We start from the raw sequence: 27,541 nt of genomic DNA on the forward strand, positions 1-27,541 counted from the left end.
TATGTTGTGAAATGAATAGAAAATAGTCAAGATATTGACAAGGTTAGAAATAATGATTTGTATTTGAAATAAGATTTTTTTTACATCAAACTTTGCTTTCGTCAAAGAATCCTCCATTTGCAGCAATTACAGCATTGCAGACCTTTGGCATTCTAGCTGTTAATTTGTTGAGGTAATCTGGAGAAATTGCACCCCACACTTCCAGAAGCAGCTCCCACAAGTTGGATTGGTTGGATGGGCACTTCTTGCGTACCATACGGTCAAGCTGCTCCCACAACAGCTCAATGGGGTTCAGATCTGGTGACTGCGCTGGCCACTCCATTACCGATAGAATACCAGCTGCCTGCTTCTGCTCTAGATAGTTCTTGCACAATTTGGAGGTGTGTTTAGGGTCATTGTCCTGTTGTAGGATGAAATTGGCTCCAATCAAGCGCTGTCCATTGGGTATGGCATGGCGTTGCAAAATGGAGTGATAGCCTTCCTTATTCAGAATCCCTTTTACCCTGTACAAATCTCCCACCTTACCAGCACCAAAGCAACCCCAGACCATCACATTACCTCCACCATGCTTAACAGATGGCGTCAGGCATTCTTCCAGCATCTTTTCATTTGTTCTGCGTCTCACAAACGTTCTTCTTTGTGATCCAAACACCTCAAACTTGGATTCATCCGTCCACAACACTTTTTCCCAGTCTTCCTCTGTCCAATGTCTGTGTTCTTTTGCCCATCTTAATCTTTTTCTTTTATTGGTCAGTCTCAGATATGGCTTTTTCTTTGCCACTCTGCCCTGAAGCCCAGAATCCCGCAGCCGCCTCTTCACTGTAGATGTTGACACGGGTGTTTTGCGGGTACTATTTAATGAAGATGCCAGTTGGGGACCTGTGAGGCGTCTGTTTCTCAAACTAGAGACTCTAATGTACTTATCTTCTTGCTCAGTTGTGCAACGCGGCCTCCCACTTCTTTCTCTACTCTGGTTAGAGCCTGTTTGTGCTGTCCTCTGAAGGGAGTAGTACACACCGGTGAAGGAAATCTTCAATTTCTTAGCAATTTCTCGCATGGAATAGCCTTCATTTCTAAGAACAAGTTCTCTTTTTCTGGCCATTTTGAGCGTTTAATTGACCCCACAAATGTGATGCTCCAGAAACTCAATCTGCTCAAAGGAAGGTCAGTTTTGTAGCTTCTGTAACGAGCTAAACTGTTTTCAGATGTGTGAACATGATTGCACAAGGGTTTTCTAATCATCAATTAGCCTTCTGAGCCAATGAGCAAACACATTGTACCATTAGAACACTGGAGTGATAGTTGCTTGAAATGGGCCTCTATACACCTATGTAGATATTGCACCAAAAACCAGACATTTGCAGCTAGAATAGTCATTTACCACATTAGCAATGTATAGAGTGTATTTCTTTAAAGTTAAGACTAGTTTAAAGTTATCTTCATTGAAAAGTACAGTGCTTTTCCTTCAAAAATATGGACATTTCAATGTGATCCCAAACTTTTGAACGGTAGTGTATGTATTTACTTTTTTTGAACCCATATCTCATTAAACATTTTAGAATTGTCAATAAATGCATACATAAAGTGGCCTCTTCAGTCTCAACAGACTGTAGGTATCTTATAAACAGTACAGTGACTGCAGGTATCCCCACCCTTATAAACAATACAGTGACTGCAGGTATCCCCACCCTTATAAACAATGCAGCGGCATAACGACCAAAACCAGTATGATGCATATGAGTTGAATATGCATATGAAACCGATCGTTGGTTTGGGTCGTTATGCCGCTGTATTGTTTATAAGGGTGGGGACACCTGCAGTCACTGTATTGTTTATAAGGGTGGGGTACCTGCAGTCACTGTATTGTTTATAAGGGTGGGGACACCTGCAGTCACAATTGTTTATAAGGGTGGGGACACCTGCAGTCGCTATTGTTTATAAGGGTGGGACACCTGCAGTCACTATTGTTTATAAGGGTGGGACACCTGCAGTCACTGTATTGTTTATAAGGGTGGGGATACCTGCAGTCACTGTATTGTTTATAAGGGTGGGGACACCTGCAGTCACTATTGTTTATAAGGGTGGGGACACCTGCAGTCACTGTATTGTTTATAAGGGTGGGGATACCTGCAGTCACTGTATTGTTTATAAGGGTGGGGACACCTGCAGTCACTATTGTTTATAAGGGTGGGGGCACCTGCAGTCACTGTATTGTTTATAAGGGTGGGGACACCTGCAGTCACTGTATTGTTTATAAGGGTGGGACACCTGCAGCCACTGTATCGTTTATAAGGGTGGGACAACTGCAGTAACTGTATTATTTAAAAGGGTGGGACACCTGCAGTCACTGTATTGTTTATAAGGGTGGGACACTTGTAGTCACTATTGTTTATGAGGGTGGGGACACCTGCAGTCAGGTGAGACTGAAGAGGTCATTTAGATGATGATGAAACGTTTCTCTCAATAAATGTTGTGTCCAGTTGAACTGATTCAACTTTCTGTGATCATTTAGAATTGCACAGACAAGAACGTCATGAAATATCAATACTTAAGCCACCAGGTTTAAGTATTGATATTTTACCACTTTGCTCAATCTTCTTACTGTCCCTCAACACAGTCCAATGGGGCAATCGATTAAGCCTTCAAAAACCTTCCCATAAACTTCTTTTTAAATATGGTGATGCAGTCACGCCTATCTTTTTATTTTATGTTCATTCAGAATATATTCTGAAAGGGAGCAAAATCCTATTTGATTTGGAACCACTTTTTGCAGTTCACAGTCCATCAAAACCATCTGTAATCTTCTATAGTTATGAGAGTAGAGAGTAGGAAAACTTGGTGGAAACGGATATTATTTTCCAACCTAATCCCTGTCTTCTTATATTGTTAAGAGTTAAACCAAGAAGTGGGTAGCAGAATCTTTTAAATTGATCCAGGTCAAAATGACTGTCCACGGTTTTTAAACTCTATATTCTGTCAAGACAAATGCCCACTTGAGATATTAATGCATTACATATGTTAGTACGTCTGTTAGGAAATGACTGACACCAAAATTAAAATTTTAACAACTTTAATACTGTAGCGAATTGAGGAGGCAGCCGGGAATCCGCCGCAGCCAGGACACGAACCTGGGTTGCCCAGACTGCGCTAACCAGTCGACTAAAGGGTCCGACCCGTTAGCTAATGAGCCAGTGAGTGTACACATCCATGATCGTTACAATACTATTTTTCAAACAATTTAAAATGGCTGCTGTCCAACACCTGTAAAAACTGCAATGCCTCAGTGGTAGTCACGGTACGTCTGAAACGGCGGAAAACACATATTGCTAATCTAACAAACATAACAAGGCCTACAAAATGTGACGTAAATAAAGAACTGAACGTTGCGAAGGAAATGATGTGAACAACACACGTTATAAATACTGACATGACACGCACGATGACGCGGTCATTCTGACCGCTCATGTTCATTTTCGGTAGATCTTATCATAACTTTATTTTTGTGCAATTGATCTAAAACTAATTTTAATGCAAATATATTCAATTTTAGGAGCATTCGTGGAGTGGCAGTTCTGTATTATTATTATTTTTTTACAAAGTTATTAAATTTTGAAAATCCAAAACCATCAAAATTACCATCTAGTAGTTTTTAAAGTTTAAAGTTTTAAAGTAAAACAATTTTGTTACACAAGAAAAGATAGCACAAAATTTTGTTAGAACTTTTGCACTTGCATTACGTTTGAATACGTGCCTTGATAAGGCCAAAATGTTAGGCGTAATTCTTAAAATAAGTGAAAAATAGAGAACTGCAATGGTGTTTTGCCTCTTGCTTACCAAGGCATCCACTGTATCATATTGAATCGAAATCGTGAGCCCTTAATCGTGAGACGTATCGAACCATGAGATTTGTGAATCATCCCATCCCTATATATTACATTACATTATATATATAATATAATATAATATAATGTAATATATAATATATATACCTATATCATCAATATATTATATATCAATTAAATATCAATCAATTTCTAGCAAGAATCTGCCACCATAAATCCTGTGAGGAGTGAATTTTTCCCAGACAACAGTGGAAGTGTGTAGTGAGTAGGAGAGAAATTCAATAAAGACAATGCAAAAAAAAAAAAGGGAAAAAAAGCCCCACAATACTGACTTCCAGTACTGGAATTGTGTTTTCAGAATGGAGGGTCTTTTCAGACACTACTCAGAAGCTTCTAAACTTGTTAGTGCTAGAAAAGCAAAGGAAAAAGAGCTGAGATTTTTTTTTAAAAATACCGGAGTTTGTGTTTATGTTCAGGTAGTACTATAGAAGAAGAAAAATCTGGCCATAGCAATATGGACATGAAAAATAGTCATTTTATTTGCCACACTTTTTTTTTCCATTGGAACATATTGAGACATTTTAGACTGCACTGTGAGCAGATATATATCATGGATTTAAAAAGTAGTCAAAGCCCAGTGAGAAGATTCAGCAAAGTGGTAAATTGGTCCAATACTGAAGCTATCAGTCTGTATGTATGGTGTAGGTTAAAAAACAAAAGTGAGCCTATCCTTAAATATCAGTCCCTCACCATTTTGTTAGCACAAAGTCATGCCTACTGCTTCTCATTTAGTGTCTTTGTTTTCTTAACTGTAGACTGACCTTTGTGTATAAAACATTTTTTTGGTACCCTTACAGTTCTTTGAGACCCCAGTCAGATGTATTCCATGAGAATATTTTTTGAAAGCTTGTTTGTTCAAGCATTTGAATTCTCACCGTTCCAGATATCTGTTTAGTCATCAGCAAAAATGAATGTCTCTCTGACTCATAGCAACAAGTTGCTCCCACTGATGATGAGACAGGCAAAGAGCTGGTCCTGGCCCTGTATGACTACCAGGAGAAGAGCCCCCGTGAGGTCACCATGAAGAAAGGGGACTACCTCACCCTACTTAACAGCACCAACAAGGTACACAGGCTTCTTCACCTTACTCTTGGATTAGTCAGTAGAGCTTGACATCACGCTGATTTTATAAAGACATCATCTTGATTTTAGTCCAAAATTAATTAGTATATCTATTTGACATTTTGTGAGGTTAAAAAAATGATGACTAGATGGGGTGAAATGATAGTCGACATTTGACTGTGAGGAATAAATTATTTTCCTAATACTCTATTCGAGGACTGGTGGAAAGTGGAGGTCAATGATCGTCAGGGCTTTGTCCCCGCTGCCTACGTGAAGAAGCTGGACTCCACCCAGTCATCTTCCAGGGAGAACCTTCTTGATGAGCAAGGCAGCATTGCACTGCGCCAAGATCAGATTGAGAATCAGTAAGAAACCCACAGAGACATCTCTTATAACACTGGTTACTGCCCATGGATTTAAAAACAATTTGTTTTTCTTCTGTCGTGCACTTTTCTAAGGCTGATGACTGTTAGTTGATTAATAACGTTTTCAATGTTCAGCTTCCCCCTATATTTTATTTTGTTGAAGAACTTTTTTACTTTCATCTACTCTGGACGTCCTACTTACTGTATTTCTAATACTGCTGACCTTCCCTCCCTTCTCCATCTACTCTGCTTTTTTCCTCTGCATTTAACTACTTAAATTTGCATCTTTTTCTGCGTGCACTCTGCCTTGCCATTGCACAGACTTGTCACCAAGGAGGTGTGCAGCGTGTCTGTGCGCATGAAACAGGTGGAAGAGCTGTGAGTAGGATCCAGTGCCCCTCTACGTGTTGTGATCTTGATATCACCAGTCATTCTCAGCCAAACTGTTTTCCACCCTTTTCCACTCCAATGCCCCTTGCTACCTTCTGTGCCATTGTTGCTACATCATCCTCATCTTTGCTATGCTTTTCGGCAAACAGATAGAAGTCTTTCCCCCAGATGCACAACTTCCATACCGTTTTCATCCCAGGCTTGCCCATGATTGTTATGCTGTATTGAAAAATTTTGTGTCTGTGAAATTTCATTCCCATTACTAAGCTCAAAAAATACAGACATACAAAACCGTAATGTTCATGTCACATCTTGGGCTGCAACACATAATATGTTATATAATAGGTGGTTGAGATCGCTGATTAGTATTTACTTATCGGCTGGAGGGTCTTTTAAATGTACTAACCTTACAGTAATAGCATAAACAACAATCATAGAACTGTATCTTGATTGATTAAAAAGGTAAATTTTACTGAATGGGTTCTAAGATTTTGACATCTAGTGGTCTGTGGACATCAGCTTGCACAGCTTACTCCTTGAAATATCACATTGGCAACAAAGCAGTGAACAATCTGCAATCCTGGGGCCTCGTGTGGAAACATTGCTTGCACACAAAAACTTCGTGTGCGCAATTTCCCAGGCACGCATAAGATTTCTAAAAAGTAAACTTGACTTGAGAATGTGTGTACCACCATGCAAACCTTAACACAAATTAGTTAAAGAGCTTCTGCAGTCACATGGTGTTTAACACTTCTACTGAACTCCCTGAGTTCAGTAGAAGTAGAAGAAGTACTGAGTTCAGGGAGGAGTTAAGACAGCCATTGGGTGGGAGTGAACAGTTTGCTGGATGGCTGGGCAACCGCTGCAGAAATGGTGAGGGAGACAGCTAGGAAGATACTTGGTGTGTCATCAGGACAGAGGAAGGAAGACAAGGAGACTTGGTGGTGGAATGAGGAAGTACAGCAAAGTATACAGAGGAAGAGGTTGGCAAAGAGGTGGGATAGTCAGAGAGATGGAGAAAGTAGACAGGAGTACAAGAAGATGCAGCGTAAAGTGACGAGAGAGGTGGCAAAGGAAACAGTGTATGGTGAGTTGTACGAGAGTTTAGACACTAAGGAAGGAGGAAAGGACTTGTGCCATTTGGCTAGACAGAGGGACCAAGCTGGGAAGGATGTGTAGCAAGTTAGGGCGATCAAGAATAGAGATGGAAATGTGCTGACAAGTGAGGGGAGTGTGTTGAGAAGGTGGAACGAGTACTTTGAGGTACTGATGAATGAAGAAAATGAGAGCGAGAGAGCGATGGTTGGACGATATGGGGATAGTGAATCAGGAAATGCGGTGGATTAGCAAGGAGGAAGTGAGGGCAGCTATGAAGAGGATGAAGAGTGGAAAGGCAGTTTGTCCTGATGACATACCTGTAAAGGCATGGAGATGCTTAGAGGAGATGGCTGGATATGTTTAGGAGAGATGGCAGTGGAGTTTTTAACTAGACACAATCTTGGAAAGTGAGAGGATGCCTGAAGAGTCGAGAAGCATACTGGTACCGATTTTCAAGAACAAGGTGCAGAACTGTAGCAACTACAGAGGTATAAAGTTGATCAGCCACAGCATGAAGATATGGGAAAGAGTAATAGAAGCTAGGTTAAGAGGAGAGGTGACGATTAGCGAGCAGCAGTATGGTTTCATGTCATGAAAGAGCACCACAGATGTGATGTTTGCTTTGAGAGTGTTGATGGAGAAGTATAGAGGAGGCCAGAAGGAGTTATATTGTGTCTTTGTAGATTTAGAGAAAGCATACGACAGGGTGCCGAGAGAGGAGGTGTGGTATTGTATGAGGAAGTCGGGAGTTGCAGAGAAGTATGTAGTGCAGGATTAAGTATGAGGGTAGTATGACAGTGGTGAGGTGTGTGGTTGGAATGACAGATGGGTTCAAGATGGAGGTGGGATTACATCAAGGATCGGGTCTGAGCTCTTTCTTGTTTGCAATGGCAATGGTTGACAGATGAGGACAGGCAGGAGTCTCCATGGACTATGATGTTTGCGGATGACATTGTGATCTGCAGCGAGAGTAGGGTGCAGGTTGAGGAGAGCCTGGAGAGGTGGAGGTATGCACTGTAGAGAAGAGGAATAAAAGCCAGTAGGAGCAAGATGGAATACATATGCGTGAATGAGAAGGAGGACAGTGGAATGGTGAGGGTGCAAAGAGTAGAGGTGATGAAGGCGTATGAGTTTAAATACTTGGGGTCAACTGTTCAAAGTAACAGCGAGTGCAGGAGAGAGGTGAAGAAGAGAGTGCAGGCAGGGTGGAGTGGATGGAGAAGAGTGTCAGGAGTGATTTGCGACAGAAAGGTACCAGGAAGAGTACCAGAGTTAAAGGGAAGGTTTAGAAGATGGTTGTGAGACCAGCTATGTTATATTGTTTGGAGACAGTCGCACTGATGAAAAGATGCTAAGGTTTTCATTGGGAGTGACGAAGAAGGACAGGATTAGGAATGCGTATATTAGAGGGACAGCTTAGGTTGGACGGTTTGGAGACAAAGCAGAGAGGCAAGATTGAGATGGTTTGGACATGTGTGGAGGAGAGATGCTGGGTATATTGGGAGAAGGATGCTGAATATGGAGCTGCCAGGGAAGAGGAAAAGAGGAAGGCCAAAGAGGAGGTTTATGGATGTGGTAAGGGAGGACATGCAGGTGGCTGATGTGACAGAGGAAAATGCAGAGGACAGGAAGAAATGGAAACGGCCGATCTGCCGTGGCGACCCCTAACGGGAGCAGCCCAGAGTAGTAGTAGTAGTAGACTGAACTGGAACTCATAGGAAGGAGTGGTGATATAACTATCATGCCACACTGCTACAGTGCATGTTCTCCAATCAATTACTGCTAAATTAGGGACAAACTGCATCCGTAGTGACAAGTAGACCAAATCAGAAACAGACCTGACGTCCAAGTCCCAGTTTATAATCACCTCACCTCCACCTGCTTTTATGCTAAGAAACCCTACATCACGAATCTCCAGAAATACAGCATGGGTAAATTGGCACATAAACTCAGAATTACAACGTGATTACAGTATCTCTTTAAGAATCAGATGAAGCCTGCATCCAGACGTACCCTATAGGCAGCTAATGGTGTTCTATATGTGAGAAGCACAGTGATTTTGCCTTCCCAACTCATAAAGCTTTGATGCTTTTTAATTTAAATAAATATGTCCATGCTGTGTATGATGATTGGCCTCTTGGCAGTTGAGGTTTTTAATTTTGTGTGACGTGATTTTAACCTGCATTTTACTCATTCTTATGTTAAACAAATCAACCCAGGCATCTGGGTGGCAGTGCAGTCTATTCCGTTGCCTACCAACACGAGGATCACCAGTTCGAATCCCCTTGTTACCTCCGCCTTGGTCGGGCGTCCCTACTTACACAATTGGCCATGTCTGCGGGTGGGAGCCGGATGTGGGTGTGTGTCCTGGTCGCTGCACTAGCACATCCTCTTTTGGGTTGGGGTGCCTGTTTCGGAGGGGAACTGGGATGGAATCCATAGTTTTCAGTCACGTGACTGATGCGGAGCCCTGGCAGGCAAAACAAAGTTCCAGCAGTGGAAACTCCGTAGAGCAGCAGCACATACCTGTCAATTTTCCAGCTGTTCCAAGCAACGACTATTTGGATCACCTTACAAAAGAAGAAAAACAAAGGTATATTAACAAACGACAAGTTTTGGGCACTTGCGATCGATATACAGCACCCGCCACAGTATTTCAGTCTCTAAAAACAGCGAAGTCCCTGCCAGAGCTCCAGTTTGATGATGTTTACATATATCTTGTGGAGAATCCCTCTCCTTACACTGCCGCCAGGATGAAAGCTTACAAAAGTACAGACAGTTATATGTATTTTCGATCTTGATGGGTCTGTAATGCTGCCGTTTGGGAAGTGTTTTGCCCGCCAGGTGGGCGTTCGAATATGAATGTGACGTCACGTGAAAACTATGGCTAGCGTGATCCTCTCAGGCGCTACGTCCCCCTGGTGAAACTCCTCACTGTCAGGTGAAAAGAAGTGGCTGGCGACTCCACATGTATCGGAGGAGGCATGTGGTATTCTGCAGCCCTCCCTTGATTGGCAGAGGGGGTGGAGCAGCAACTGGGACAGCTCGAAACGCTCTACCAAACTGTGTACTACACTCCCTACCACACTCTCTACTGAACTCTACCAAACTCTTTACCGAGCTCTCTGCCAAACACTCTACCAAACTCTCTACTGAACTCTACCAAACTCTCTACTGGACTTTCTACCAAACTCTCTACCGAGCTCTTTACCGAACTCTCTACCACACTCTGCCGAACTCTACCACACTCTACCGAACTCTCTACCATGCTCTCTACTGAACTCTTTACCAAACTCTCTACCGCATTCTCTACCGAACTCTACCGAGCTCTGTACCACACTCTCTACCAAACTTTTTACCCAACTCTGTACCACACTCTCTACTGAGCTCTTCACCAAACGCTACACCAAACTCTCTATCAAACTCTATCAGACTCTCTACCACACTCTCTACCAAACTCTACTGAACTCTCTACCAAACTCTCTATCTGACTCTCTACCAAACTCTACCAGACTCTCTACCGAACTCTCTACTGAATTCTCCGGATTTACAGAACTCAAGATCAATACATGAACTCTATCACCATTTACTGCAGCATCAGCAAACTCATTTATAGAGGAAGTAATCCCCAGGCCATTTTAGTGAGGTTGCTGGAATCTACGATTTAAAAGCCATCTAAAAAACTTACAATTGTCATTAATACTGTCAATGCTGGTTCTTTGACACACCTCCCAGATAGAGCTAAATTAAACCCTGGACCACTAAACTGATCTAGTGTTAAATTACTCTTTAAGATGAGTATGAGTTATGATGATGACAGTGTTGCAGTTCTTTAGACAGACAATATGACACTGCAACAGTGTTGTGACTAGTTTGATCTAGGAGGCAACAAGTAACACACTAAGTGCAACTGATGTTCTCAGACTACACACAAGGTGGAGCAACCCTTGTCCCTGCTATACTTCAGCTTACTGGTAAATTAGTCGGCACCCTGGAAAAATGGCATCCTCTGACCAAAACTAATGGAGGCGGTCTAATGTAAATCACACCTCAACAAACTATCACAACACTGGTGTACAATATATTGATTGTGTGCAACAGAAATGTTGCATCACGTCTCAATCCGTTTTCCTGCTGGAGATGTTTCTGACATTTATGTGTTTGCCGCTGCACCTACATATGCCACCTTTGAGAAATGACATTTGGGAACACATGAACACAAGGAAACCATGTATGGTCATTATGTCTGTCATGCTAGTATGTGTTCCCAACGTCCAGGCGGAGGACTTGTGAAGCACGTGACATGATAGTCTCATAGTAGCAGAGGAGTAAGATGACAGCATGCATGATCAACATATCTGTAACGGACCACAAACACACACACACACACACACACACACACACACACACACACACACACACACACACATAGACGTCCAGGAGAGAAGAGAGAGAATGTAGAATGTTATACTTATTTATCCTGTTCTAGACTGGCTCTATGTGTTTAAATGTACAGGTCATGTTTTGCGCTACTGCAGCCAAGATGTGTTGTGTTTGTAAGAAAATGTGTATTTGCATTGTTCATTTAAAGTGAAGAAATCAGCAGATACATAAGAAACTGGGACGTTTTCTACACTTTTTAGTGACGTCATTGTCGTATTGTTAAATCTTGAATTGATGGGCACTAGTTAACAGTGTTTTATGCATTAATGAAAACTGTGTTCTCTACATCCTTTGCTAGGTATGGTACTCTGTTGGAAGTGGGTGAGAAACGCAAGGACATGCTGGAGAAGAGCTGCAAGAAGTTCATGTTGTTCCGTGAGGCCAATGAGCTGCAGCAGTGGATCAATGAGAAGGAGGGCGCCCTCACCAGTGAGGAGGTGGGCTCTGACCTGGAGCAGGTGGAGGTGCTCCAGAAGAAGTTTGATGACTTCCAGAAGGTAAAGACACAACAGCACAGGAAACAGTGATTATTCATTGTGCAGCACTTAAACTCAGGTTACTTTATTTCAGTCTCTTTCAGTTATCTCTCAGAGATAGTCTATCAGCATACCACACATGAGTTTCACATCAAGATACAATCACATTTACTTTGCATTACGCCAACCACAAAGAAAATCTTACTTTGAAATGTTGAGTGACCACATTTGGCCACCAGTTTTTTCTTAACATCCACAGGAAATATACTGAGACTGTGCTGAATAGAATGAGCAGCAAGTGCTTTACAAATGTGTCAGATCATAGAAATGAGTTTTATTAGTATTTATTAGCTTTATCACACTTGTTCTCCAGGCTCACTCAGCAAGGCTGACCACTGAGGACATGTGTTATTGTTACTTTCCATGCCAGTACACTGGTCCAAGCATCTCTTTATAAGCTGTTAAGCTCAAATGAAACATCCTCTGCCACCATACACATAGAGGTGAAAGGGAAGTCAGCCCACTGCAGTATTTTGCTTTAAGACAGTGGATGTACACTAAAGACAATTTAAAAAGTGATATTCAATATCAGTACAGCCGAGCCAGAGAAATGCTCCCTTTAGTCTAAATGGGTTCTGCACTCCACAAACCTTGAATACGCTATTACCGAGAATGCCGTGTGCTAGCGGCATCTCTCCCCCAGAGCATCCAGGCAGCAGGTAGGCAGGACTTTGCTTCTAGGATTCCTGGTGGATGCCACAGGGGCAGTGCTTTGAAAATACTTTTGTAATCCTAACTGTATAAAAACTTCATCTACAACCACAAAATTGCTTAACAAGAACAATAATTGTGTAACAAAGAGATTTGCTAAAAAGATATTTTTTACACTCGATAGAGGTAAACACACCCTGTGTAGATGTTTGAGAAGGCTTTTTTTTTTCATTCAAAGGCGGCAACGACTCCGAACTATGTTAACAAAGTGAACGCACCTGAGTGATATCACTGGTAATTTTCTGTACAGTGAACTGGGTGAGTGTGGAGTGGAGGATATCTGGGACGATGGTGTTGAACGCTGAGCTGAAGTCCACAAACAGGACCCTTGCATATGTCGCTGGGGAGTTGAGGTATTGGAAGATGTAGTGCAATCCCATGTTGACTGCATCCTCCATTGACCTGTTTGCTCGGTAGGCAAACTGCAGGGGGTTGAGCAGGGGACCTGTGATTTCCTTCCGTTGGGCCAACACCAGTCTCTCGCAGGATTTCATGACCGCAGGATTTCATGACTACAGGGCGATGGGCCTGTAGTCATTTAATCCTGTGATGCGGGGTTTCTTGGGAACCAGGATGATAGCGGAGCTCTTGAAGCAGGAGGGGACCTCACACAGTTCCAGTGATCTGTTGAAGATCAGTGTGAACATGGGGCCAGCTGGTCAGCACAGACTTTAAGACAGGAGGGTGACATGCCATCCGGGTTACTTTTACAAATAATCTATTTGTTGGAGTTGAGTACTGCTCATGGAGAAGAAGCAAACTATAACAAAAAAGTAGGAAAACTTGGAGAATCAAAGTAAAATAGCAGGAGCAAAAGCGTCTGCACTGTAGCGTGGTGGGGAACTCAGTTTACTCCACAGCTGGAATAAACTGATCCTGGTGTGTATAATTGGATAAATATGATGTGTAAAATCGTGTTTTACTGAAAACCCCACCTTTAACAACCTAAAATGTGACATTTTTTTCCCTTGACACACAGACAGCACTTTCCTAAAGAAAAGTTAAGCCATTGGGCTCTTACTCCACGTTTTTTTATGAAGGTACTTGAATGTAAAGATGACACTTTTTTTCTTCTGCACCCATCAGGATCTGAAGGCCAATGAGTCTCGTCTGAGGGACATCAATAAGGTAGCATCTGAACTGGAGTCTGAAGGTCTCATGGCTGAGGAGGCTCCCATGCTTCAGGCCCAGGTAAAGTTAACCCGATACATGTGATCCTGTTACAGAGGTTATAAATCATTATGTACATTGTGCATTTGTCAGTGGTTATAGTTGTGCTAGATGACAAGTGGTGCAGTGTGGCACCATTGATCTTGACTTATTTAATGAACTCCAGATAATAGAACTGAATTTTCCTTGCAAATGATCCAATGTAGGCCTCGTCTGCAGTTGAGATTTCGTTCCCGCTTGCAGCTACATGAACTACAAGCTTTTCGTTTTTCTTAACTTTTCTTTAAGCAAGATTGGAAAACTGCTTTCAGTTTTTTTTTTCATTCTTTTTTCAAAACGCACATTTTGAAAGGAAATGCTTACAGACACATTTCTTTCTTGAACAGGATGAAGCTGATTCAAAGAATGCATCTCCATGGAAGGTAGGTAGAAGAAGAACATGATTATGTTAACTCTCGCCTAGCCTACTAGTAATGATGATAAAGAACAGGAAGAACATGAGTGTGTTAGCTTTCAGCTAGCCCACTACTAAAGAGCAGGAAGAACATGATAGTGTTAACTCTCAGCTAGCCTACTAATAATGATGATAAAGAGCAGGAAGAACATGATTGTGTTAACTCTCAGCTAAACTGCTAATAATGATGATAAAGAGCAAGAAGAACGAGTGTGTTAGCTTTCAGCTAGCCTACTACTAAAGAGCAGGAAGAACATGATTGTGTTAACTCTCACCTAGCCTACTAATAATGATGATAAAGAGCAGGAAGAACATGATTGTGTTAACTCTCACCTAGCCTACTAATAATGATGATAAAGAGCAGGAAGAAGATGATTGTGTTAACTCTCAGTTAGCCCACTGCTAAAGAGCAGGAAGAACATGATTGTGTTAACGCTCAGCTAGCCCACTACTAAAGAGCAGGAAGAACATGATTGTGTTAACTCTCACCTAGCCTCCTAATAATGATGATAAAGAGCAGGAAGAACATGATTGTGTTAACTCTCAGCTAGCCCACTGCTAAAGAGCAAGAAGAACGTGCATATGTTAACTCTCACCTAGCCTACTAATAATGATGATAAAGAGCAGGAAGAACATGATTGTGTTAACTCTCAGCTAGCCCACTACTAAAGAACAAGAAGAACGTGATTATGTTACCTCTCACCTAGCCTAGTAATAATTATGATAAAGAGCAGGAAGAACGTGAGTGTGTTAACTTTCAGCTAGCCTACTAATAATGACAATAAAGAGCGGGAAGAACATGACTGTGTTAACACTCAGCTAGCCCACTACTAAAGAGCAAGAAGAACATGATTATGTTAACTCTCACCTAGCCTACTAATAATGATGATAAAGAGCAGGAAGAACATGATTGTGTTAACTCTCAGCTAGCCCACTGCTAAAGAGCAAGAAGAACATGATTATGTTAACTCTTACCTAGCCTACCAATAATGATGATAAAGAGCAGGAAGAACATGAGTGTGTTAACTTTCACCTAGCCTACTAATAATGATGATAAAGAGCAGGAAGAAGATGATGTGTTAACTCTCACCTAGCCTACTAATAATGATGATAAAGAGCAGAAAGAAGATGATTGTGTTAACTCTCACCTAGCCTACTAATAATGATGATAAAGAGCAGGAAGAACATGATTGTGTTAACGCTCAGCTAGCCCACTACTAAAGAGCAGGAAGAACATGATTATGTTAACTCTCACCTAGCCTACCAATAATGATGATAAAGAGCAGGAAGAACATGATTGTGTTAACTCTCACCTAGCCTACTAATAATGATGATAAAGAGCAGGAAGAACATGATTGTGTTAATGCTCAGCTAGCCCACCACTAAAGAGCAGGAAGAACATGATTATGTTAACTCTCACCTAGCCTACCAATAATGATGATAAAGAGCAGGAAGAACATGAGTGTGTTAACTTTCACCTAGCCTACTAATAATGATGATAAAGAGCAGGAAGAAGATGATTGTGTTAACTCTCACTTAGCCTACTAATAATGATGATAAAGAGCAGGAAGAACATGATTGTGTTAACGCTCAGCTAGCCCACTAATAAAGAGCAAGAAGAACATGGTTGTGTTAACTCTCAGCTATTCTACTAATAATGATGATAAAGAGCAGAAAGAACATCATTGTGTTAACTCTCAGCTAGCCCACTACTAAAGTGCAGGAAGAACATCATTGTGTTAACTCTCAGCTAGCCCACTACTAAAGCGCAGGAAGAACATCATTGTGTTAACTCCCAGCTAGCCCACTAATTATAAAGTGCCTCTTTACGGGGAGGAACATATTTGTTGCTCTTCAATGGATTTACAAAACAAGGCTGAGAAGAACAGGGGCCACACAAAGGTTGAATTTTATACTTTTTCACGATTTTTTCAAACAATATTGTAACGTGCATGGATAAGTAGACACGTTGGCTGCTGGCTGATGGGTCGGACCCTTTAGTCGACTGGTTAACGTCGCGGAGTGGGAGCCCCAGGTTCGCGTCCTGGCTGTGGCAATTCGCGAGGACGCGAATCCCGAAGGAAGGGGGCAATGTAACGATCACGGATGAATAGGCTCGGTAGCCCTTGGCTAACAGGTCGGACCCTTTAGTCGAGTGGTTAACGTAGTCGCTCGTAGCGCGGGAGATACGGGTTCGTGTCCTGGCCACAGCAGTTCCTGTGGTTGCCCCCCGAATTCACTACATTGGTGTCAGAAGTGGGATAAGCGCAGACGCGCCTTCCTGAAGGAGGGTGCTAGTGTAACGTGCATGGATAAGTAGACAATATGTTTCGCTTGAGTAACAGAAATGGGTTCAAGGACATCAGAAAGCATATCAGATTAATGAATTTTCGGGAAACCTTGCGAACCCAACTCAGAAGTGTGGCACACAAGTTTTACAGGAAATTGTTAATGTATTTCCACAGCACCAGTACCATTGCTAATTTGTGCAAGTCCCAAATGGGGCTAACATGCATTGAAACTTATTCAGTGTAGTTTGTGCTCTTGTTAGCATAAACCATAGAGGTTTATTATTTTTCAAAAACATTTTAAAAAGTTAATAAAACTGACTCAAATTGAATAGGGGACCTTATTAGGTAGTAGGCCTACCAAAGGCTTCACTTGGGGGATTCCAGGTCTGCCTCTTGGTGGAAAAAGATTTTGTGACAGAAATGGCTCAAGTAGGCCGAAGTTATATTATATCCTAACATTCCATTGATAGCTGGTTGTCAATGGAATTGAATAAATTTTTGGTTTGGGAAATGATTTTCAAGAAATCCTTTTTTACATTAAATATCTCGTTAATGTTACACTTTTGTACACAAACACAAATACAGCAGGCCAGTATTTGCTCATGTATCCCCTGCAAGCTTACAGTCATGAAAAAGTAAGTACACCCCATGTAAAGGTTTGACTTTTTCAACATATTTCACCATACAGATATTTGATCTTCATTTCAACAATGGTCAGCCATCCATTTTCCAAGCCGTTTATCCTAATCGAGGGATGCTGGAGCCTATCCCAGCAGTCATTTGGGCAGAAGGCGGGGAAACAAAATTGATAAATGAAATATAACAAATACCATGCAACATTTACATTTTGTAGTCCATTGTTTGATTTGAATAAACATAAATGCAAATTTTGCATATGGAAAAAGTAAGTACACCTCTACATTTATCACTACTTCAAATACCCAAAATTAGAATCTAATCATTTACACCAGATCAGGTGCAGATGATTATAGCATCATTAGAGATGATCAAAGATAGCTATTTGGAAAAAGACAAAGATAGCCACAAGATGTCATAATCCTTTACAAGGATTTTATGATCCCTCATACAAAAATGTTTGGAAGCTGATGTATCCCCTTTTCTGTAGCAGTGGTTGTGGTACTTTCTGTCTTCGTATCAGTGAAGGCTAGCCTAGGCCAGGATAGGTGAAAGCTCTGTCTTTTTCTCTCTCTCTCGCTCGCTCACTCTACCACCTAGCAAAAGTTGAGCAACCACATAGTAACATCATAGTAACCCTCTTGGGGTGTCTGCGAGTCCTTAAAAAGTCTAAAAATATCTTAAATTCAGTTTTGAAAATTATGTGTCTCATTAAAGTGTCTGATATTTGAATTCATGAGGTCAATTTAAAAATGTATCTAATTTTATTTATTTCGTTTTGTCAATTATTTGAGCTCTTTTGTAGCAGAATCATATCTTTTTAATTGCTCATGAAAGCCTAGGTCCATTTAATCCTTACCCCTACATTGAACCTGTACTTGCCTGCTGCAATTACATGGAAATTGCCTATTCTAGATAACCCAACTCTCTCTATAATTACTTACTGTCATGAGAGAAATCAGAGTGAATCCTTGTACTTACCCTGTCAATGCCCTGTAAAAAAAAAAAAGAGAGTAATGATTAGATTGCAATTACCCACCCTAATCACATCTGACCTAAAGGGAATTATTACAACCATCTAGTTCTAAATTTGCCTAATTCCTACTAGCTACTACTCGTTGCTGAGTTCTTACTCTGCTGAACCAAATATACATTGCTTCCCTTTATTCACTGAAGTACTCACTGTGGTCATTAAAGACCCCATGGCACTTATCACAAAGAGAGTAGGGGTTTGCCCAGTGTGCTGGCAAAATTCCCAACCTGGCTCTCTCCATCTGGCCATCATCCCCCCATTTAATTGGCTCAATGATTCCTCCCTGTCCACCTCAAGCTGATGTGTGGTGAGCTTTCTGGCACAAAATAGCTGCCTTGCATCACCCAGGTGGTGCTCCACATTGGTGGTGGTTGAAATGAGTTACCCTCTTCAACATGAAGCGCTTTGGGTGTCTAGATAAAGCGCTATATATATGTAATCCATTATTGTCATTATTATTATTATTATTATTGTTATGGTTATTATTATTATTCACACTTAACCTTCAAGACTTAAGCAATACGTAACCTTCAGTACCTAAAAAATGAAAGGGAAATGGCCTTCAGATCAATGTATTCATCGGTGTCTTCATAGTAGTGTCCCTCCGTCTAATGTTCTCTCAGTTGACTTAGAATTAATTGAATAGTAATCAGTTATGTCTCTTTTCTTTGGTAACTCTCTCCTTTAGATATGAATTGTCACACTGAAAATTAAGTCAAATTCTGAACCTACATCTTGTTATTATTACGCTTTACAGTTCTCAGAAAGTGGTCTGAGAGTCAAGAGTCATTGTCAAAAATATTTTCACTAATCTAACATTTATGGAGCTAGCTGTACTAACACAAATACGTAGAAAAAATTAATTTGGCTCCGAACGAATTATGGCCTCCTTGTCCACCACCCCCATTAAAACAAAAGAAATGCCCCTGCTTGTGCCAGTTATCAACCAGAACACGTCCTTCATAATTTATCCAAAATCAGTTTTATATTCCTTTATATTTGGTCTTAAAAAGGTCTTTAAAATTATTAAATATAACTATCCTATACCTACAGACACCCTGCTACCTAGTAGCAGCTAGCAATACCCAAGTAACCACTATAATTAGTAATTACACTCTAGAAACCACCTAGCAAACTTTACCAACTGCTTCGCTGCATTTTACCAGCCACTCAGCAACAACACAGAAACCACCTAGCAATCTCTACCAACCGCTTCGCTACATTTTACCAGCCACCCAGCAACAACACAGAAATCACCTAACAACCTCTACCAACCGCTTCGCTACATTTTACCAACCACTCAGCAACAACACAGAAACCACCTAGCAACCTCTACCAACTGCTTCGCTACATTTTACCAACCACTCAGCAACAACACAGAAACCACCTAGCAACCTCTACCAACTGCTTCGCTACATTTTACCAACCACTCAGCAACAACACAGAAACCACCTAGCAACCTCTACCAACTGCTTCGCTACATTTTACCAACCACTCAGCAACAGCACAGAAACCACCTAGCAACCTCTACCAACTGCTTCACTACATTTTACCAGCCACTCAGCAACAACACAGAAACCACCTAGCAACCTCTACCAACTGCTTCGCTACATTTTACCAGCCACCCAGCAACAACACAGAAACCACCTAGTAACCTCTACCAACTGCTTCGCTACATTTTACCAGCCAGCCAGCAACAACACAGAAACCACCTAGCAACCTCTACCCACTGCTTCGCTACATTTTACCAACCACTCAGCAACAACACAGAAACCACCTAGCAACCTCTACCAACTGCTTCGCTACATTTTACCAGCCACTCAGCAACAACACAGAAACCACCTAGCAACCTCTACCAACTGCTTCGCTACATTTTACCAGCCACCCAGCACCAACACAGAAACCACCTAGCAACCTCTACCAACTGCTTCGCTACATTTTACCAGCCACTCGGCAACAACACAGAAACCACCTAACAACCTCTACCAACTGCTTCGCTACATTTTACCAGCCACTCAGTGACAACACAGAAACCTCTACCAACTGCTTCGCTACATTTTACCAGCCACTCAATAACAACACAGAAACCACCTAGCAACCTCTACCAACCGCTTCGCTACATTTTACCAGCCACTCAGCAACAACACAGAAACCACCTAGCAACCTCTACCAACCGCTTCGCTACATTTTACCAGCCACTCAGCAACAACACAGAAACCACCTAGCAACCTCTACCAACCGCTTCGCTACATTTTACCAGCCACTCAGCAACAACACAGAAACCACCTAGCAACCTCTACCAACCGCTTCGCTACATTTTACCAGCCACTCAGCAACAACACAGAAACCACCTAGCAACCTCTACCAACTGCTTCGCTACATTTTACCAGCCACTCAGCAACAGTACAGAAACCACCAGCAACCACTTGGCTATGTCCTAGCAAGCGCTTAGTAACCTCTAGCAACATTTATTTTTCGCGTGTTTTATCTTTTTCTTTAATTTTCTGTCTTGCTCTCTTTAAACTTGAAACTATTCAATCGTGTTGCAATTCTGTTTACCATTTTGAAGGGTTATTCCAGTAAATTAAAAACAAACGTCTATCTGCATTTTACTTTCAATATGAATAGGGTAGCATGTTCAACCAAGCTATGAATACAATTCACCTTTTAATTATTTTTCACATTTCCTTACAATTATTTCCCCCCAAAGACAACAATTAATCAACTCAATCAAACACTATTTACTATGCCATCTAATTTTCTACTGTTCCAGCTTGTGTTTTTAAAGGGTTATACAAATCAAACTATTATCCATCACAATTTTAGACATCTACTGCACATTCCTGGTGTTCTGAGAGGCATTCTTTGTTGGTGCTTTGATCGTTATACTTTTCAGGTGTTTCAGCTTTGCTCTCAGCTAGCCCACACATTTTTTTAAGGAATTTCACCTTTACTTGTTAGTATACAAACTTGGGGGTTTTGAAAGAAAACCAAGACAGATCCCAAGAGTTCCTATGACTCTCTTGATTGGTGTGGTGTTTTTGATTTTGTCCTTCCTTCTTTTTTCCTCCTTTCTGTCATTAATATTTTTCACCTTTTGCTGTAGAATATACGCTTGATTGTTCAAACAACGGCTAACTTTAATACTATCAAGGTAAGAGACCCCTTATAACGTAGTTTAAATTTGTCTTCCCCTTGCATCCTTGTCCTGCATCATGATCAGAAAACTAACTGCTATGTCATGGTTTGATTTTGGTCTTACATGGTTTGTCTTGTTCAATACCCTGGTTCCTAATTCAAGTTTGATGTTTTATATTACTGTATTTGGACCCATAATTTCTGTGATCACTGAATGGCGTTTATCCTTAATTTGATTTGCTCCATTGTGGTGTTGTCAGTATTTTTTTCTAAAATAGGGATTACTGGCATGATACAAAAATTATGCCTCAAAGATCCTTGTTTGTTTGTTTTTGTACCCCAAATATTTGTTGTCTTTTTTCCACTATTCCATTGAATGTTCTTATCACATCCAGTCCTGTTTAACTCACCTTTGTCGTCTGCTTTGGAATAGCTGCTTTTGTCCCTCACTGTGTGTGCTCACCAGACAGAGCACAAGCTGTGCTATTACACACATAAGAAGCACACATTTAGTTGTAACAATCATTGTGAATAAAAGATTTCAAATTTTGCATTTATATGATCTGAGTTGCTGTAATGTAGCACTCAATCCAACGCATCAGTTAGTTCTTCGTCTGCTAATTGGGGAAATGAGCTGGTGGTGTGTTGGGTTGGAATGACAACCTGCATACACATGTCCCCTTATGATACATGATTGAGTATCACTGCTGTAATGTAAGTGACACAGTGATCTTGACTTCATAACCTTATCCTTAGTTGATGGTGAAGGTAGCTTATCAGGTTTTCATCCTACAAGTCATTTTGAATGGCCAGATTCAGAAGAAATGTTACAAGCAACCCAGGACTGACTTATCAGAAGCTGTATGAAGATTTATGTGTGATGAGTTGATCATTGTGTTCTTAGGAGCTGAACAATCGCTGGCGCTCCCTGCAACAGTTGGCCGAAGAAAGAAGCAATATGCTGGGGAGTGCCCATGAGGTGCAGAGATTCCACAGGTAAGAACACAGTGATAACATGCAGATTTGTAAGGCTTTAAGTGTGTGAGCATGTCTTTGAGACGAGTGTAATGCCGTGCGTTTGGACCCAATCACAGAGACGAGGCAGAGGCAGTTGTTAAATACTAAGGCACTTTACTGGACTCCGGAAAACATACAATAACCAAAAACCACTGGCAAACAGGGCAGGCAAAAATGCAAACACGAATTAACATAAAATACTAAACACACGAAACACTCACTCACACAGAGGAGGCAGACGAGGGTTCAGGAGACACGGGCATCCGTAGACCAACGACTTGACGAGGAATGTCTGCAAAGCACCCAGTCAAATAGTCCCCAGCACAGGTGCAGCTAATCATAGGCCAATCAAGGGCGGGTGCCACTCATACTGGCCAACAGGGAGATGTCACACCTGTTGGCTGCCGACCCTCAGCCCAGTGATCGTGTCAGTACCCCCCTCCCAGGGACGGATCCCAGACATCCCAAACCAAAAGGACCCAGCAGGACGGACAGAGGGGCCCAGGGGGAGGACGAATGGGGCCAGGAAACTCAGGCGAGCGGCCCAAGGGCTGGGACTGATCGGGCGGGCGATCAGGATGTAGGAGGCAGAGCTTCTCCGGCGGGCGACCCGAGGGTTGGGGCCGATCGGAAGGGCGACCAGGACACAGGAAGCAGAGCATCTCCGGCGGGCGGCCCGTGGGCTGGGGCCGATTGGGAGGACGACCAGGCTTCGGAGGCGGTGGGACGGCCACGGGGCAAACTGAAGAACTCGCAGGCGGCGGGGCGGCAGCCACGGGGCCAGCTGGACTCGGAGACGGCGTGGCAGCCGCGGGGCAAGCTGGACTCGGAGGCAGCGTGGCAGCCGCGGGGCTAGCTAAACTTGGAGGTGGTGTGGCAGCTGCGAGGCTAGCTGAACTCGGAGGCGGCGTGGCAGCTGCGGGGCAGACTGAACTCGGAGGCGGCGTGGCAGTCGTGGGGCTAGCTGAACTCAAAGGCAGCATGGCAGCCACAGGGCTAGCTGAACTCGAAGGCGGTGTGGCAGCCGCGGGGCTAGCTGAACTCGAAGGCGGTGTGGCAGCCTCGCGAGGCTAGCTGAACTCGGAGGCGGCGTGGCAGCTGCGGGGCAGACGGAACTCGGAGGCGGCGTGGCAGTCGTGGGGCTAGCTGAACTCAAAGGCAGCATGGCAGCCACAGGGCTAGCTGAACTCGAAGGCGGTGTGGCAGCCGCGGGGCTAGCTGAACTCGAAGGCGGCGTGGCAGCCGCGGGGCTAGCTGAACTCAGAGGCGGCTTGGGGACGCTGGCAGCCGAGGCTCGGGGATGCTGGGCAGCCAAGCTCAACTGGTCAGGGTGGGCATCGCCAACACAGGTGGCGCTGTCTAGGTAGGCAGCGGCCGCTGGAGGGCGGTGGTGGCGAGGCCGGTGACGGCGGCCATCATCTGCTGCTGTTGAGCCTGGACCTGCTGCAACTGGGAGTGATCCGCTGCCTGCCTCTGAAGCATGGGGCGGATCTCTTCCAAAGCACAGCAGATCGAGTGGATGCTCGCTTTCAGCGACTGGAGCTCTTTGCGCTTCTCGACCAGAGCCGTCCCCCGGGCGGCAACAGTGATGCGCAACTGCTCTAACTCTGCTGGGTCCATGTATGGCCGAGTCTTACTGTAACGCCGTGCATTTGGACCCAATTGCAGAGATGAGGCAGAGGCAGTTGTTAAACACTAAGTCGCTTTACTGGACTGCGGAAAACATACAATAACCAAAAACCACTGCAAACACGAATTAACATAAAATACTAAACACACGAAACACTCGCTCACACAGAGGAGGCGGACGAGGGTTCAGGAGACACGGGCATCCGCAGACCGACGCTAAGCTTTTCCAATACTCGACGAGGAATGTCTGCAAAGCACCCGGTCAAATAGTCCCCAGCACAGGTGCACCTAATTACAGGCCAATCAAGGGCAGGTGCCACTCATACTGGCCGACAGGGAGATGTCACGCCTGTTGGCTGCTGACCCTCTGGCCAGTGATCGTGTCAACGAGGGCTTGGAATGAACTTTGGATCACCAGTCATAATGCCTACTAACATTTAAAGTTATTAGCCGCTCAGTATTTCCATCAGCCAGAATTGTTTTGTTGAAATAAACCAATTACAACAGTCACTGCATAGGTTTCTGCATATTCAACAGTAAAAATAAAAGACATATAATATATCCATGTTGCCTAGCTTATGTCTGGCATACATTAGAGAACGTTCAAATCCTAACCAGTTTGAATTATGTGGGAGACAGTACATGAGGACAGATTTCCCATATTTTTTGTCTTTCATTTGTCTTTCACACTAGACTATTAGGCCAAAACATGGCATTACAATCTTAACTAATTAGACTCGTGACTCTCAGAGCAGTTTTATTCAGGAGTTATATTTATTTCCCTACCACACAAATACACGCCTTTTGTGGCTTGCCAGGTAATTAATGATATCACTCACCTAATTAATCCAGAGCAGTGGATTGATTAATCTTCCCTTGTCTGTTTTATTATGGTGCATCTTACAGGACACATTAAAAAGACACTCATTTCAGTAAGAGTGTCCAATCTCTTTTGTCAGTCTTTATTTGCAAATTTCATAGAAGAATAGATTCATACATTTCAAGATTTGCCTGTTTTCATCGATTGCTGCTGTGACTCCCTGCACTCTTGGTGAGAACCGTGTGGACTCTTCCCTCAGTTGACGGAGCTAACGGCTTATTTCCACTTTCTTTTCTGTGAACATTTATCAGCCGGTTTAATATCACTGTGCCTTGCAAGGACTGCCTAAAAGCAGTAAATGATATTGCTAACTGTTCTGGCTCTTATTCCTCTGCTGTGTGGCCAGGTGTAAGTGACCTAGGGTGGAAGTGATGTCTGGCTCTTATTCCCCTGCTGTGTGGCCGGGTATAAGTGACCTAGGGTGGAAGTGATGTCTGGCTCTTATTCCCCTGCTGTGTGGCCGGGTATAAGTGACCTAAGGTAGAAGTGATGTTCTGGCTCTTATTCCTCTGCTGTGTGGCCGGGTGGAAGTGACCTAGGGTGGAAGTGATGTCTGGCTCTTATTCCCCTGCTGTGTGGCCAGGTGGAAGTGACCTAGGGTGGAACTGGTGTTCTGGCTCTTATTCCTCTGCTGTGTGGCCAGGTGTAAGTGACCTAGGGTGGAAGTGATGTCTGGCTCTTATTCCTCTGCTGTGTGGCCAGGTGTAAGTGACCTAAGGTAGAACTGATGTTCTGGCTCTAATTCCTCTGCTGTGTGGCCGGGTGTAAGTGACCTAAGGTAGAACTGATGTTCTGGCTCTTATTCCTCTGCTGTGTGGCCAGGTGTAAGTGACCTAAGGTAGAAGTGATGTTCTGGCTCTTATTCCCCTGCTGTGTGGCCAGGTGTAAGTGACCTAAGGTAGAACTGATGTTCTGGCTCTTATTCCTCTGCTGTGTGGCCAGGTGTAAGTGACCTAAGGTAGAACTGATGTTCTGGCTCTTATTCCTCTGCTGTGTGGCCAGGTGTAAGTGACCTAAGGTGGAACTGGTGTTCTGGCTCTTATTCCTCTGCTGTGTGGCCGGGTGTAAGTGACCTAAGGTGGAACTAATGTTCTGGCTCTTACTCCTCTGCTGTGTGGTCGGGTGTAAGTGACCTAAGGTAGAACTAATGTTCTGGCTCTTATTCCTCTGCTGTGTGGCCGACTGTCAGTGACCTAAGGTGGAAGTGATGTTCTGGCTCTTATTCCTCTGCTGTGTGGCCGGGTATAAGTGACCTAAGGTGGAAGTGATGTTCTGGCTCTTATTCCTCTGCTGTGTGGCCGGGTATAAAGTGACCTAGGGTGGAAGTGATGTCTGGCTCTTATTCCTCTGCTGTGTGGGCGGGTATAAGTGACCTAAGGTGGAACTGATGTTCTGGCTCTTATTCCTCTGCTGTGTGGCCGGGTGTAAGTAACCTAGGGTGGAAGTGATGTCTGGCTCTTATTCCTCTGCTGTGTGGCCGGGTATAAGTGACCTAAGGTGGAACTAATGTTCTCGCTCTTACTCCTCTGCTGTGTGGCCGGGTGTAAGTGACCTAAGGTGGATCTAATGTTCTGGCTCTTATTCCTCTGCTGTGTGGCCAGGTGTAAGTGACCTAAGGTAGAACTGATGTTCTGGCTCTTATTCCTCTGCTGTTTGGCCGGGTGAAAGTGACCTAAGGTGGAACTGGTGTTCTGGCTCTTAGTCCTCTGCTGTGTGGCCGGGTATAAGTGACCTAGGGTGGAAGTGATGTCTGGCTCTTATTCCTCTGCTGTGTGGCCGGGTGTAAGTGACCTAAGGTGGAACTAATGTTCTGGCTCTTATTCCTCTGCTGTGTGGTCGGGTGTAAGTGACCTAAGGTAGAAGTGATGTTCTGGCTCTTATTCCTCTGCTGTGTGGCCGGGTGTAAGTTACCTAAGGTGGAACTAATGTTCTGGGCTCTTATTCCTCTGCTGTGTGGCCAGGTGTAAGTGACCTAAGGTAGAAGTGATGTTCTGGCTCTTATTCCTCTGCTGTGTGGTCGGGTGTAAGTGACCTAAGGTGGAAGTGATGTTCTGGCTCTTATTCCTCTGCTGTGTGGCCGGGTATAAGTGACCTAAGGTGGAACTAATGTTCTGGCTCTTACTCCTCTGCTGTGTGGCTGGGTATAAGTGACCTAAGGTGGAACTAATGTTCTGGGCTCTTATTCCTCTGCTGTGTGGCCAGGTGTAAGTGACATAAGGTGGAACTGATGTTCTGGCTCTTATTCCTCTGCTGTGTGGCCGGGTATAAGTGACCTAAGGTGGAACTGATGTTCTGGCTCTTATTCCTCTGCTGTGTGGCCAGGTGTCAGTGACCTAAGGTGGAACTAATGTTCTGGCTCTTATTCCTCTGCTGTGTGGCCGGGTGTCAGTGACCTAGGGTGGAAGTGATGTTCTGGCTCTTATTCCTCTGCTGTGTGGCCGGGTGAAAGTGACCTAAGGTGGAACTGGTGTTCTGGCTCTTAGTCCTCTGCTGTGTGGCCGGGTATAATTGACCTAGGGTGGAAGTGATGTCTGGCTCTTATTCCTCTGCTGTGTGGCCGGGTATAAGTGACCTAAGGTGGAACTAATGTTCTGGCTCTTACTCCTCTGCTGTGTGGCCGGGTGTAAGTGACCTAAGGTGGAACTAATGTTCTGGCTCTTATTCCTCTGCTGTGTGGCCGGGTATAAGTGACCTAAGGTGGAACTAATGTTCTGGCTCTTATTCCTCTGCTGTGTGGTCGGGTGTAAGTGACCTAAGGTAGAAGTGATGTTCTGGCTCTTATTCCT

At 43.4% G+C, this 27,541-nt stretch overlaps 1 protein-coding gene across 5 annotated transcripts in view; it reads left to right on the forward strand.

The window, feature by feature from the left end:
- sptan1 (spectrin alpha, non-erythrocytic 1) overlaps positions 1-27,541 on the forward strand; it is a 114,000-nt gene that overhangs the window by 50,988 nt on the left and 35,471 nt on the right. For 4 of the 5 annotated variants that reach the window (XM_056290908.1, XM_056290911.1, XM_056290910.1 and 1 more), the window contains exons 20-26: positions 4,833-4,967; positions 5,181-5,329; positions 11,559-11,757; positions 13,594-13,698; positions 14,064-14,099; positions 21,198-21,245; positions 22,134-22,225. In XM_056290908.1, coding sequence (XP_056146883.1) covers positions 4,833-4,967; positions 5,181-5,329; positions 11,559-11,757; positions 13,594-13,698; positions 14,064-14,099; positions 21,198-21,245; positions 22,134-22,225 — 764 coding nt within the window. The remainder of the gene's footprint in view (positions 1-4,832; positions 4,968-5,180; positions 5,330-11,558; positions 11,758-13,593; positions 13,699-14,063; positions 14,100-21,197; positions 21,246-22,133; positions 22,226-27,541) is intronic. The other variant, XM_056290912.1, reaches the window with a different exon arrangement.

The sequence above is a fragment of the Lampris incognitus genome, chromosome 12 (genome assembly GCF_029633865.1).
Source record: "Lampris incognitus isolate fLamInc1 chromosome 12, fLamInc1.hap2, whole genome shotgun sequence".
NCBI classification, from domain to species: Eukaryota; Metazoa; Chordata; class Actinopteri; order Lampriformes; family Lampridae; genus Lampris; species Lampris incognitus.